The 15,306-nt window shown below is 40.3% G+C and overlaps 1 protein-coding gene across 1 annotated transcript in view; it reads left to right on the top strand.

Annotated features, from left to right (window-relative positions):
- map3k5 (mitogen-activated protein kinase kinase kinase 5) overlaps positions 1-15,306 on the top strand; it is a 198,083-nt gene that overhangs the window by 50,428 nt on the left and 132,349 nt on the right. The window contains exons 3-4 of the mRNA XM_061987193.2: positions 2,207-2,230; positions 14,482-14,675. Coding sequence (XP_061843177.2) covers positions 2,207-2,230; positions 14,482-14,675 — 218 coding nt within the window. The remainder of the gene's footprint in view (positions 1-2,206; positions 2,231-14,481; positions 14,676-15,306) is intronic.

Genomic DNA, 15,306 nt, shown 5'->3' with positions numbered 1-15,306 from the left:
AGTGAAACTTGCCAAGGTACATGAAACCAAATATTAACATTGCTGTATGTATACTTTTGACCCAGCAGATTTGGTCACATTTTTAGTAGACCCATAATAAATTCATAAAATAATCAAACTTCATGAATGTTTTTTGTGACCAACAAGTATGTGCTCCAATCACTCTATCACAAAAAAAATAAGAGTTGTAGAAATGATTGGAAACTCAAGACAGCCATGACATTATGTTCTTTACTTTTGATCGCGACTGTACATGTATGTGTTTTAACGATTACAGTGTTTGCTGGGAAAAATTCTGTCCCTTGGAAAAATAATTGAGGAATGAGGACACCTGACCTCCAGCATCTGTTTACCAGACAAGCTTTATTCACACAACCTGAGTGCCAAAACTTTGTTTTAGCAAGCCTTGCAGAAGAACATCTGCAGAGAAGCGGACAAAATCCATACCCTGTTCACCTCCAGTATAAGTGTAATATTCAGGTGTTCCACGATGTCTTTTTTCTTCGCCATAATGGAAGCATATGCAGTCTTTTTTAGCGTGATAATTGCTCATGAGGCATTCTTCCCTTTTCTAAAGCTGCTAATTAGGAAGCTATTTCGCGCCCCCACTCCTGTTTCCGCGACGCCCCGCTGCCTGTAAACTTGATTTCGCTCCTAGCATGCTTCTTGACGCTGGTAGTTTTGCATTCATCAGGTTACCACTTACTTTTTGTGCTTTGCTTTGCAATGTTAAAGGCCTACTGAAATGCGATTTTCTTATTTAAACGGGGATAGCAGGTCCATTCTATGTGTCATTCTTGATCATTTCGCAATATTGCCATATTTTTGCTGAAAGGATTTAGTAGAGAACATCGACGATAAAGTTCGCAACTTTTGGTCGCTGATAAAAAAGCCTTGCCTGTATCGGAAGTAGCAGACGAGTAGCGTGACGTCACAGGTTGTGGAGCTCCTCACATCTGCACATTGTTTACAATGATGTCCACCAGCAGCGAGAGCGATTCGGACCAAGAAAGCGACGATTTCCCCATTAATTTGAGCGAGGATGAAAGATTTGTGGATGAGGAAAGTGAGAGTGAAGGACTAGAGGGCAGTGGGAGCGATTCAGATAGGGAAGATGCTTTGAGAGGCGGATGGGACCTGAGCTGGGAATGACTAAAACAGTAAATAAACACAAGACATATACATACTCTATTAGCCACAACACAACCAGGCTTATATTTAATATGCCACAAATTAATCCCGCATAACAAACACCTCCCCCCTCCCGTCCATATAACCCGCCAATACAACTCAAACACCTGCACAACACACTCAATCCCACAGCCCAAAGTACCGTTCACCTCCCCAAAGTTCATACAGCACATATATTTCCCCAAAGTCCCCAAAGTTACGTACGTGACATGCACATAGCGGCACGCACGTACGGGCAAGCGATCAAATGTTTGGAAGCCGCAGCTGCATGCGTACTCACGGTACCGCGTCTGCGCATCCAACTCAAAGTCCTCCTGGTAAGAGTCTCTATTGTCCCAGTTCTCCACAGGCCAATGGTAAAGCTTGACTGTCATCTTTCGGGAATGTAAACAATGAAACACCGGCTGTGTTTGTGTTGTTGCTGCAGCAGCCCGCAATACACCGCTTCCCACCTACAGCTTTCTTCTTTGCTGTCTCCATTGTTCATTGAACAAATTGCAAAAGATTCACCAACACAGATGTCCAGAATACTGTGGAATTTTGCGATGAAAACAGACGACTTAATAGCTGGCCACCATGCTGTCCCAAAATGTCCTCTACAATCCGTGACGTCACACGCAGGCGTCATCATACCGAGACGTTTTCAGCAGGATATTTTGCGCGAAATTTAAAATTGCACTTTAGTAAGCTAACCCGGCCGTATTGGCATGTGTTGCAATGTTTAGATTTCATCATTGATGTATAAACTATCAGACTGCGTGGTCGGTAGTAGTGGGTTTCAGTAGGCCTTTAAAAAGCCCTTTCTAAACGTATCAGCGTATCTTTATGAAAATGCGTGTAATTCAAGAGGACGTAAACTCTGCTCATGTTTTCGTCTTGTTTTTTGTTTTTGTTTGTGTCAATGGATAGGTCGCTCTTGTAAAATAAGTTAGAAGTTATACATTTTCCTGAAATACAAAAGACAAATTGTGCTGGTCTAATGTCTGAATGTATTTTTCCTTTTGTCATCTTTTAGGAAATCATTTGCCAGAAGAACACTGTAAGTAAACTATAACGTTTCTTTACATTGTGCTGATTTTGTGGTTGTTATAATATTTATGTTTGTATGTGAGTATTTTTTACCTTATCTAATTGTTGATTTTAACCTGTTTACATTGGTTTCAGTTGGTGAATGTACATAAGAATAATGCAGATTTAGGTTGATTGACTTAATAAAAAAAGAGCATAAAAATACTGTACACAAAGTATTGATATTAATGTGAATTTAAACACTCATGTTTGCTGTCTATTATCATGTGTTACTGACAACTTTTTGCCTATTTAGATTTAGTCAGTGCTTCCCAATTTTTTTATGTTACCCCCCCCCAAGGAAAAAGAAAATATTTCATGCCCCAGCACTCCCCACCGCGACTATAAATAGTATAATTTTTCTATAAAATTGTTGTAAGTACACCTCTGCAAACCATTGTATCTTTATTAACATTTAACATCCAACCATCGTCACAATGAAGCCTAGCGCTACATACGCTTAGTCATATTCCAATACGGCAAAAAAAACGCCGCTTATTTGTTGTGTTCCTTTTTCTCCCTCCATGGGCTAGTAAACCCCTCCCCTTCCTCCTTCCAAGACGTGCTTGCACATATAAGAACATCCATGATTGGTTGGTTGTTTACTATGATGCGTCACGATTGGTTAGGGACAGACAAGATAGGGCGGGTCATCGAACCAGGAAAGGAATTAAAAAAGTGCCTGCCTGAAAAAAATGTTTTTTTATCTGAGTTTGTTACATTTTGTGTTATTTGCACAGCTATGTTATTTATTTTACGTAGAAAGAATATTTTTCTATTTGATTTTTGTTATGTAATTCTGTGCTACTTAAACAGTTTATTTTCTGTGCTGTTAATACCCATCTTGACTAACTGGGTTAATAAAAGTGTCACTGACTGTTGACAGTACAGTTGTCATTCACTTCAATTTCACTGAATATTGCTCAAAAGTGAATATCTTTATATGTATACTTTCACCGAAAAATATATCGAGATATATATCGAATATCGAGTTTAAGTAAAAATATATCGAGATATACTTTTTCGTGCATATTGCCCAGCCCTATTATAAGGTAGCGCTGTCAAACGATTAAAATATTTAATTGTGGTTAATCACATTGCCCATAATTACTCACGATTAATCACAGATAGATTAAAAAAAAAAAAAAATTCATCATTAATAAGTGTACTTTTTCACGTTTTTAATACTGTCAGCATGCAACTGGTCAATTCAGTTTCAGTTTATTTTGAACATGCATACGATGTAATGCAGCACACATTTCCAGTTGTTTCATTACAGCACGTCCGAAAAGGAGTAGGAAGAAGCTGAGCTTATTTAATCCTACCCCTTTTCATACCATAGCAATTTTATCAAATTTCCTTGTTCTCTCTAACAGAACAGTGAACAAATAAATAATATTAAATACATAAATAATATTTGTCTCAATTAAAAAAAAAAAAGGGTTCAAGATGTTCATCATAATTCTTGTTCTGTGTACTTTGTGAACACTTGTAGTTTGAACAGTCTCTTAAGCTGAATCACATTGGTGCTTTGTTTGATTTCTTCGGTTAATCCATTCCGTAATTTAATTCCACATACTGATATACTAAAGGTTTTAAGTGTTGTACGAGCATACAAATGTTTTACAAACCCCAATTCCATATGAGTTGGGAAATTGTGTTAGATGTAAATATAAACGGAATACAATGATTTGCAAACCCTTTTCAACCCATATTCAATTGAATGCACTACAAAGACAAGATATTTGATGTTCAAACTCATAAACTTTTTTTTTTTTTTTTTGCAAATAATAATTAACTTAGAATTTCATGGCTGCAACACGTGCCAAAGTAGTTGGGAAAGGGCATGTTCACCACTGTGTTACATGGCCTTTCCTTTTAACAACACTCAGAAAACGTTTGGGAACTGAGGAGACACATTTTTTAAGCTTCTCAGGTGGAATTCTTTCCCATTCTTGCTTGATGTACAGCTTAAGTTGTTCAACAGTCCGGGGGTCTCCGTTGTGGTATTTTAGGCTTCATAATGCGCCACACATTTTCAATGGGAGACAGGTCTGGACTACAGGCAGGCCAGTCTAATACCCGCACTCTTTTACTATGAAGCCACGTTGATGTTACACGTGGCTTGGCATTGTCTTGCTGAAATAAGCAGGGGCGTCCATGATAACGTTGCTTGGATGGCAACATATGTTGCTCCAAAACCTGTATGTACCTTTCAGCATTAATGGCGCCTTCACAGATGTGTACGTTACCCATGTCTTGGGCACTAATACACACCCATACCATCACAGATGCTGGCTTTTTAACTTTGAGCCTATAACAATCCGGATGGTTCTTTTCCTCTTTGGTTCGGAGGACACGACGTCCAGAGTTTCCAAAAACAATTTGAAATGTGGACTCGTCAGACCACAGAACACTTTTCCACTTTGTATCAGTCCATCTTAGATGAGCTCAGGCACAGCGAAGCCGACAGCGTTTCTGGGTGTTGTTGATAAACGGTTTTCGCCTTGCATAGGAGAGTTTTAACTTGCACTTACAGATGTAGCGACCAACTGTAGTTACTGACAGTGGGTTTCTGAAGTGTTCCTGAGCCCATGTGGTGATATCCTTTACTCACTGATGTCGTTTGTTGATGCAGTACAGCCTGAGGGATCGAAGGTCACGGGCTTAGCTGCTTTCGTGCAGTGATTTCTCCAGATTCTCTGAACCCTTTGATGATATTACGGACCGTAGATGGTGAAATCCCTAAATTCCTTGCAATAGCTGGTTGAGAAAGGTTTTTCTTAAACTGTTCAACAATTTGCTCACGCGTTTGTTGACAAAGTGGTGACCCTCGCCCCATCCTTGTTTGTGAATGACTGAGCATTTCATTGAATCTACTTTTATACCCAATCATGGCACCCACCTGTTCCCAATTTGCCTGTTCACCTGTGGGATGTTCCAAATAAGTGTTTGATGAGCATTCCTAAACTTTATCAGTATTTATTGCCACCTTTCCCAACTTCTTTGACACGTGTTGCTGGCATCAAATTCTAAAGTTAATGATTATTTGCAAAAAAAAAAAAATGTTTATCAGTTTGAACATCAAATATGTTGTCTTTGTAGCATATTCAACTGAATATGGGTTGAAAATGATTTGCAAATCATTGTATTCCGTTTATATTTACATCGAACACAATTTCCCAACTCATATGGAAACGGGGTTTGTAAATTAGGTTTTCCTCTAAGATTATATTTCTCCTCTTTTGTTGAGAAGAATTGATGTACATTCTTGGATAGCAGGTTATAGTTTTCTTTATACATAATATTAGTTGTTTGCAAATGCACCAAATCGTTGAATTTCAATAATTGTGATTTAATTAATTGTAATAAATGTTTGTTTATTAAACATGTGTTTTTTAAACAACTCAACACAACAACAAAAAATGACCAGCGGTGTGCCGGTGTCGTGCCACATTTTGTTTATAGGCAGCACATTTTTACAGAATTAATGTCAATATGCGTTTTTACTATGTCATATTTTGTGTGCGGTCTATGTATGTATGTACCCCGCTCCCAAATGTTTTCCTGACCCGTTCATTAAACAAAATAAATGCAATGTTAGCGAGAAGGGCATTTAATCCTCACCTGAGGGAAGATTGTTGAGGTGTTGATTATAATTAGTTTTAAAAAAATCACAAAAAAATGTTTTTCATATTGATTAGACTGCAAGGGTTGTTAGAAGGTGGTCATGCTTCAATATGACTCACAGTAGGATCTATGTCAACTCTCTTTTTATGTGCACTTACAAGGCGCTCTTTCTTCTCTGTTAGCAGCACTTAACCAGCACTCCGCATAAAAGAATTATTTGATCATCATTCCTTATCATCTTGATACTTACCCTTTGATTCACAACAGCTTGGTCTGACATGCCCAGATTGGCATCTGTTTTCAGCACACACACACACACACACACACACACACACACACACACACACACACACACACACACACCCTCACACACATTATAAGCATACTGTCTTTTATGACATTCATGTATTTGAGGACGACGACACAAAGAATCCGGCCAACTATTGATTTAAAGATACATTTGGAATTATCAATAGATAAAAAACTAAACAATAATGTTGTCATGTCACAAAATACTTTCATGTAATGTTCTTACACATTTATCCTACAAACACGTTTATTTTTTGTCCATTTGTACTACTTTTTTTGCATTATTCTTTTGTTGTAAACCTGTGATACTGAATTCGGTACTTTTTTAATACCGACCGAATCCCGCCGGTCCAAGATGCACGTAAAATCCAACGATGCCAATGGACGGACGTCACACGCAACCCAGGTAACGCCCGGTTGCCGACTCAGCCGGTGATCACTCCAGCAGCACTGAGAGCGGACTCAGACAAACTAGGTCGTGTTGGAATTTTCAAAGCCAACAAAGAAATTGACTCCAAAAAAACAACAACACCCCATTGTAAGTAAAATAAGGCTCCACTTTTCTAAAATTGCGCTAGCTTGATGCTAATGTACATTGGCTTTTCTATTGACATGCTACTCATTAGCATTAGCGATTTTACATGGCGATTTCCCATCCATCCATTTTCTACCGCTTGTCCCTTTTGGAGTCGCGGGGGGTGCTGGAGCCTATCTCAGCTACTTTCGGGCGGAAGGCGGGGTACACCCTGGACAAGTCGCCAACTCATCACATTGCCAATACAGATAGACAGACAATATTCACACTCACATTCACACACTAGGGCCAATTTAGTGTTGCCAATCAACCTATCCCCAGGTGCATGTCTTTGGAGGTGGGAGGAAGCCGATTTTAAAACTTCCAAAAATGTTACTGAAAACTACAACCAAGACGCACGTTACAATCAAACAGCTGGTTTGAACGCGATTTAAAATGTTAGACAGTACTGTATATCAAACAAACATAACAAGGAGGTGATGGATCAACTTTCTATTCAATAACAAAGTGAGTAACTAGCCCTATATCATAAAAACTGTAATAGTTAGACAAGACCAGCACAACTGTAGCACAGACGTTTGGGACACGTTTGGGGTGATTTGGACAAGGCGGCTGGAGGACTGGTTATGAAATATAACTCATTAGTAACATAACAACTTTTTATAGCGTTAATAACATAAAAACTATGATAGTTAGACAAAGAAAAATTGCAGCACAAACGTTTAGGACAAGTTTGGGGAGATTTTGACAAGGTGTGGGCTGGTTATGAATAATAAAACATTTACCTAGAAACTATAATATAGACACAGAAATGTGTACAAGATTGGGGCTGTTTATGTATAATAACGAGAGATGTCCCATAATGGCTTTTTTGCTGATATCCAATATTCTGATATTGTCCAACTTTTAATTACTGATTCCGATATCAACCGATACCGATATATACAGTCGTGGAATTAACACATTATTATGCCTAATTTTGTTGTGATGCCCCGCTGGATGCATTAAACAATGTAACAAGGTTTTCCAAAATAAATCAACTCAAGTTATGGAAAAAAATGACAACATGGCACTGCCATATTTATTATTGAAGTCACAAAGTGCTTTTTTTTTTTTTAACATGCCTCAAAACAGCAGCTTGGAATTTGGGATATGCTCTCTCTGAGAGAGCATGAGGAGGTTGAGGTGGGCGGGGTTGGGGGGGCGTGGGTGGGTAGGGGGTAGCGGGGGGTGTATTTTGTAGCATCCCGAAAGAGTTAGTGCTACAAGGGGTTCTGGGTATTTGTTCTGTTGTGTTTATGTTGTGTTACGGTGCGGATGTTCTCCCGAAATGTGTTTGTCATTCTTGTTTGGTGTGGGTTCACAGTGTGGCGCATATTTGTAACAGTGTTAAAGTTGTTTATACGGCCACCCTCAGTGTGACCTGTATGGCTGTTGGCCAAGTAAGCCTTGCATTCACTAGTGTGTGTGAAAAGCCGTAGGTATTATGTGATTGGGCCAGCATGCAAAGGCAGTGCCTTTAAGGCACGCCCCCAATATTGTTGTCTGGGTGGAAATCGGTAGAAATTCGGGAGAATGGTTGCCCCAGGAGATTTTCGGGAGGGGCACTGAAATTCGGGAGTCTCCCGTGAAAATCGGCAGGGTTGGCAAGTATGACTGGGAGATGCAACTGCTCTGTACTTCTCCCTACGTCCGTGTACCACTCCGTACAGCGGCGTTTTAAAAAGTCATACATTTTACTTTTTGAAACCGATACCGACAATTTCCGATATTACATTTTAAAGCATTTATCGGCCAATAATATCGGCAGTCCGATATTTTTGGACATCTCTAATAATAATACGTTAATAACATACAAACTATGAAACGTTAATTACATAAAAACTAGATTACCGTATTTTTCGGAGTATAAGTCGCTCCGGAGTATAAGTCGCACCTGCCGAAAATGCATAATAAAGAAGGGAAAAAACATATATAAGTCGCACTGGAGTATAAGTCGCATTTTTGGGGGAAATTTATTTGATAAAACCCAACACCAAGAATAGACATTTGAAAGGCAATTTAAAATAAATAAAGAATAGTGAACAACAGGCTGAATAAGTGTACGTTATATGAGGCATAAATAACCAACTAGTATGTTAACGTAACATATTATGGTAAGAGTCATTCAAATAACTATAACATATAGAACATGCTATACGTTTACCAAACAATCTGTCACTCCTAATCGCTAAATCCCATGAAATCTTATACGTCTAGTCTCTTACGTGAATGAGCTAAATAATATTATTTGATATTTTCCGCTAATGTGTTAATAATTTCACACATAAGTCGCTCCTGAGTATAAGTCGCACCCCCGGCCAAACTATGAAAAAAACTGCGACTTATAGTCCGAAAAATACGGTGTATATATAAAGCATGACATATAAATAAATGCATTCAATTTTAAAATAACTACAGCACAAATGTAGCACAAACGAATGACAGTGTTATTTTAATATATGCAATTATAATGAATATAATTATATTATCATAATATAACTGGCATGCGATGGCCTCGATGGCAGGAAACGGCAAAAAAGCATTGCATGGGAACTTTGCTTCCTGTGTCGGTGCAAGTGAAAGGCTGCCTCTGTTGGGACAATGTTGTCATGAATCCCCGTTGCATTGCAGCCGCGCCTTCCTTTCTTTTCTCTCCCTGCTGACACTTTTCTCATACATGCAGACAATAGGATATTAAAGACGTCGGGAAAAGACGCCTAACCGCCCGCCCCGGTGCAGTCATGTGCTTGCATCCCGCAAAATGTTTGAAATTCCACCGCCGTCTCACGTAGAGGAGACCTCGCGTGTTTTTTTTAAGGGGCAAATAGATTTCCCCCTTCTCTGTTTTTCTGTAAACGCCACATGCGCCTCATTTCTTCTCTGTTTATCCTCCAGGGTCACGCCACCGAGTTGCAGGCTTAGGAGAATTTAAAACAAACAGACTCTGGTGGAACCATCCTACTGTCTAGACCGAGAGTATAGGGACAGAAGCTTATGCGCCGACTTTCTGTAAAAAGTTAGAGGTCAAATGAGCAAAACCAGACGGTATGAAAATGCTAACATTCTAACCGAGTCTGCCCGCTGCTTGTTTAGACTGGGCTCTATTGTGTGTGGGACTACAAAGATCCAAGCCGGGGCGTCACCTCCTTTCCTAAATGTGTCCCAAAGTGGGGAAATGGCTCAGACTTCCTTCAGGCGTCCCCCTTCATGGAGGGTCAATTCGGACAAAATTTAATAAATAATCTATATTTTTCAATAATTACATAAATGTGTCATTCATTTATTTAAAGTAAAAATATATTTAATGATTTAATTTCTTTTAATGATTTTTTTATTCATTATTTTACAATGTAATTATCTATGGCTCAGACTTCCCTCAGGCGGGTGGGAGGAAGCCGGAGTACCCGGAGGGAACCCACGCAGTCACGGGAAGAACATGCAAACTCCACACAGAAAGATCCCGAGCCCGGGATTGAACTCAGGACCTTCGTATTGTGAGGCACATGCACTAACCCTTGTTCCACCGTGCTGCCGAATAGACTGCAAAGACAAGATATTTAATGTTCGAACTGGAAAACGTTGTTCTTTTTTGCATATATTAGCTCATTTGGAATTTGATGCCTGCAACATGTTTCAAAAAAGCTGGCACTAGTGGAAAAAAAGACTGAGATAGTTAAGAAATGCTCATCAAAGACTTATTTGGAACATCCCACAGGTGAAAAGGCTAATTGGGAACAGATGGGTGCCAGGTATAAATGCTCAGTCATTCACAAACAAGGATGGGGCGAGGGTCACCACTTTGTGAACAAATGCTTGAGCAAATTGTCAAACACTTTAAGAACAACATTTCTCAACAAGCTACTGCAAGGAATTTAGGGATTTCACCATCTACGGTCTGTAATATCATCAAAAGGTTCAGAGAATCTGGAGAAATCACTGCACGTAAGTGATGATATTACGGACCTTGGATCCCTCAGGCGGTACTGCATCAAAAAGCGACATCAGTGTGTAAAGGATATCACCACATGGGTTCAGGAGCACTTCAGAAAACCACTGTCAGTAACTACAGTTTGTCGCTACATCTGTAAGTGCCAGTCAAAACATTACAATGCACAGTGAAAGCCATTTATCAACAACACCCAGAAACGCCCCCGGCTTTGCTGGGCCCGAGCTCATCTAACATGGACTGTTGCAAAGTGGAAAAGTGTTCTGTGGTCTGACGAGTCCACATTTCAAATTGTTTTTGGAAACTGTGGATGTCGTGTCCTTCTTAACAAAGAGGAAAAGAACCATCCGGATTGTTACAGGCGCAAAGTTGAAAAGCCAGCATCTGTGATGGTATGGGGGTGTATTAGTGCCCAAGGCATGGGTAACTTACACACCTGTGAAGGCACCATTAATGCTGAAAGGTACATACAGGTTTTGGAGCAACATATGTTGCCATCCAAGCAACGTTATCATGGACGCCCCTGCTTATTTCAGCAAGACAATGCCAAGCCACGTGTTACAACAGCATGGCTTCAGAGTAAAATAGTGCGGGTACTAGACTGGCCTGCCTGTAGTCCAGACCTGTCTCCCGTTGAAAATGTGTGGCGCATTATGAAGCCTAAAATACCACAACGGAGACCCCCGGACTGTTGAACAACTTAAGCTGTACATCAAGCAAGAATGGGAAAGAATTCCACCTGAGAAGCTTAAAAAATGTGTCTCCTCAGTTCCCAAATGTTTACTGAGTGTTGTTAAAGGGAAAGGCCATGTAACACAGGGTGAACATGCCCTTTCCCTACTACTTTGGCACGTGTTGCAGCCATGAAATTCTAAGTTAATTATTATTTGCAAAAAAAAAATAAAGTTTATGAGTTCGAACATCAAATATCTTGTCTTTGTAGTGCATTCAATTGAATATGGGTTGAAAAAGATTTGCAAATTATTGTATTCCGTTTATATTTACATCTAACACAATTTCCCAACTCATATGGAAACGGGGTTTGTAAAAAGCGGTAGAGCTTTGTAATCTTCCCTAAGAATTGGGACACCACTTGCTACGTCACTGCATAGTTACTAAACTATGCAGTGACGTAAGTAAGCGACTACATAGTCATGCTTGCACATACGTCCCACCTAGAGTTGTACCGACACCAATATTTTGATACCAAAATGTATATTGTTATGTATTTCGATACTTTCTCATACTTTTCAACATTAAGGAGAACACCAAACATTTAATTATTGGCTTAATTTTAACAGAACATCAAAGACAAAACTTATGATTAAACATGTTTCTTACTGCACCCTAAGAACAATATTCAAATTCAAATGCGCATTAAAAACACATGGGCTTTTTCCTATTGCACACAAATAACAGTTTACAATTATTTTACATATTACAACACCCAAAACCAGTGAAGTTGGCACGTTGTGTAATTCGTAAATAAATCCTTTTCAACTAATATTCAATTGAATAGACTGCAAAGACAAGATATTTAATGTTCGAACTGAGAAACTTTTTTGTGTGTGCAAATAATCATTAGCTTAGAATTTAATGGCAGCAACAGATTGCAAAAAAGTTGGCACAGGGGCATTTTTACCACTGTGTTACATGGCCTTTCCTTTTAACAACACTCAGTAAACGTTTGGGAACTGAGGAGATCAATTTTTGAAGCTTTTCAGGTGGAATTCTTTCCTATTCTTGCTTGATGTACAGCTTAAGTCCGGGGTCTCTGTTGTGGTATTTTAGGCTTCATAATGCGCCACACATTTTCAATGGGAGACAGGTCTGGACTACAGGCAGGCCAGTCTAGTACCCGCACTCTTTTACTCTGAAGCCATGCTGTTGTAACACGTGGCTTGGCATTGTCTTGCTGAAATAAGCAGGGGCGTCCATGGTAACGTTGCTTGGATGCCAACATATGTTGCTCCAAAACCTGTATGTACCTTTCAGCATTAATGGCGCCTTCACAGATGTGTAAGTTACCCATGTCTTGTGCACTAATACACCCCCATACCATCACAGATGCTGGCTTTTCAACTTTGCGCCTATAACAATCCGGATGGTTCTTTTCCTCTTTGGTCCGGAGGACACGACGTCCACAGTTTCCAAAAACAATTTGTAATGTGGACTCGTCAGACCACAGAACACTTTTCCACTTTGTATCAGTCCATCTTAGATGAGCTCAGGCCCAGCGAAGCCGACGGCATTTCTGGGTGTTGTTGATAAACGGTTTTCGCCTTGCATAGGAGAGTTTTAACTTGCACTTACAGATGGAGCGACCAACTGTAGTTACTGACAGTGGGTTTCTGAAGTGTTCCTGAGCCCATGTGGTAATATCCTTTACACACTGATGTCGCTTGTTGATGCAGTACAGCCTGAGGGATCGAAGGTCACGGGCTTAGCTGCTTACGTGCAGTGATTTCTCCAGATTCTCTGAACCCTTTGATGATATTACAGACCGTAGATGGTGAAATCCCTAAATTCCTTGCAATAGCTGGTTGAGAAAGGTTTTTCTTAAACTGTTCAACAATTTGCTCACGCATTTGTTGACAAAGTGGTGACCCTCGCCCCATCCTTGTTTGTGAATGACTGAGCATTTCATGGAATCTACTTTTATACCCAATCATGGCACCCACCTGTTCCCAATTTGCCTGTTCACCTGTGGAATTTTCCAAATAAGTGTTTGTTGAGCATTCCTCAACTTTATCAGTATTTATTGCCACCTTTCCCAACTTCTTTGTCACATGTTGCTGGCATCAAATTCTAAAGTTAATGATTATTTGCAAAAAAAAAAAATGTTTATCAGTTTGAACATCAAATATGTTGTCTTTGTAGCATATTCAACTGAATATGGGTTGAAAATGATTTGCAAATCATTGTATTCCGTTTATATTTACATCGAACACAATTTCCCAACTCATATGGAAACGGGCTTTGTACTTAATTTGGAGTGTGTAGTGGTAGTGAGTGAGGGGGTGTATTGGGATTGGGCCTTAAAACACCCTCTAAAATGCCCTGTTCAGCGCAGCTGGTCCGTCTCATGCGAATAGATCACTGCAGCCGAACCCTCTATTCAAGATTCAAGATTCAAGATGCTTTATTATTGTCCATTCTTTAACATGTACAAGACACATAAGAACTGAAATTACATTTTCGGCACTGTCCCACTAAGAGCAGACATACGTTACAAGGGGGACAAGACGGGACCGCCAACGGCTCCGCCACTTACGGAGCTCCTTAAAAAAGGTGGGAAAAAGGTGACATTGGGAAAGGGGGAAGAGTAAAAAAAGTATCAGTCTAAGGCTGGACCCTCGGGAGGGGTCCAGACTGAGTCCAAGGAAAAAACCTCACATAGCATAGCACACATAAACATGATACATGTAATCACAACAACTCGCAACAGGGGGGGGGGGGGATTTGGGGCCCTGGAGGCTGGCTGCCGCTATAAAGCGCTACTCAGCCGTCCACAACCCCGAAATTAAGCAGTGGTGAAGGCGTTGATTGGGGGAGGGGCCCCAGTCCACAAAAACATTTTGTGGACTGGGGCCGATCTCAAAGTTCGACACCAGGTGTTATTGGAAAAAAAAGGAAGCTTAAAAGCGTCCATCGTTGCAGTCAGACGTGATAAGTCTTGCATTTGTTAGCTGTTTTGGATCTTTTAATCATGCTGTAGTCACTGCGTTGTAACAAAGAGGTCGTCTTCACGCCAACACAGACATCCTCGGCCAACTACACCTTCATCCCGTACATGGTGACGCCTCACAACAAGGTGTACTGCTGCGAGGGAAGCCTGATGAAGGGCCTGACGGAGCTGATGCAGCCCAGCTTCGAGATGCTGCTGGGGCCCATCTGCATGCCGCTCTTGGACCGCTTCGCCCAGCTCCTCAAGGTGTCGCAGGCCAGCTCCCAGTAAGTGTATTTATTTTTGTTTTGTTTTGCATGTTTGTGGAAAGCGTTGATGGTGCTGAGTCACTGCGATGAAAGCTGTGCAGTGAAGCACGCACACATCCTGTTTAGGTGCTTAGTCGCCATGAGAGACGGCTACAAAGGCATATTACCCTTGCCGTTTCAGGTGAGATGCAGAGAACCAGGAAGCAAAATCCGGAGGGAAAACATTCAACAATTTTCTTGAACTGAAAGTTCCTACTTTATGGTACAGTCGGTAACAAGATTCGCCTCCTGCCAGTGTCCTTGAATACAACAAATACATCTAAGAAGGGGAGAAACTGTATACCGTATTTTTTGGAGTATAAGTCGCACCGGAGTATAAGTCGCACCTGCCGAAAATGCATAATAAAGAAGGAAAAAAACATATTAAAGTCGCACTGGAGCCCGGCCAAACTATGAAAAAAACTGCGACTTATAGTCTGAAAAATACGGTACATATTGTGCATTATACTGTGCATCCATGCACTACACCAGGGCTTTTCAACTAGCGCCCAAGGAATAGCTCCATACTGGCCCCCAGGTTCAGTTCAAATCTTGTGAGACAAATATTTTATCAGTGAATTCCTAAAAACACGAGAGTGCTCCTGTTGTA

This window comes from Nerophis lumbriciformis, linkage group LG26, assembly GCF_033978685.3.
Source record: "Nerophis lumbriciformis linkage group LG26, RoL_Nlum_v2.1, whole genome shotgun sequence".
NCBI lineage: Eukaryota > Metazoa > Chordata > Actinopteri > Syngnathiformes > Syngnathidae > Nerophis > Nerophis lumbriciformis.
This window is presented reverse-complemented; position numbering and strand designations above follow the sequence as displayed.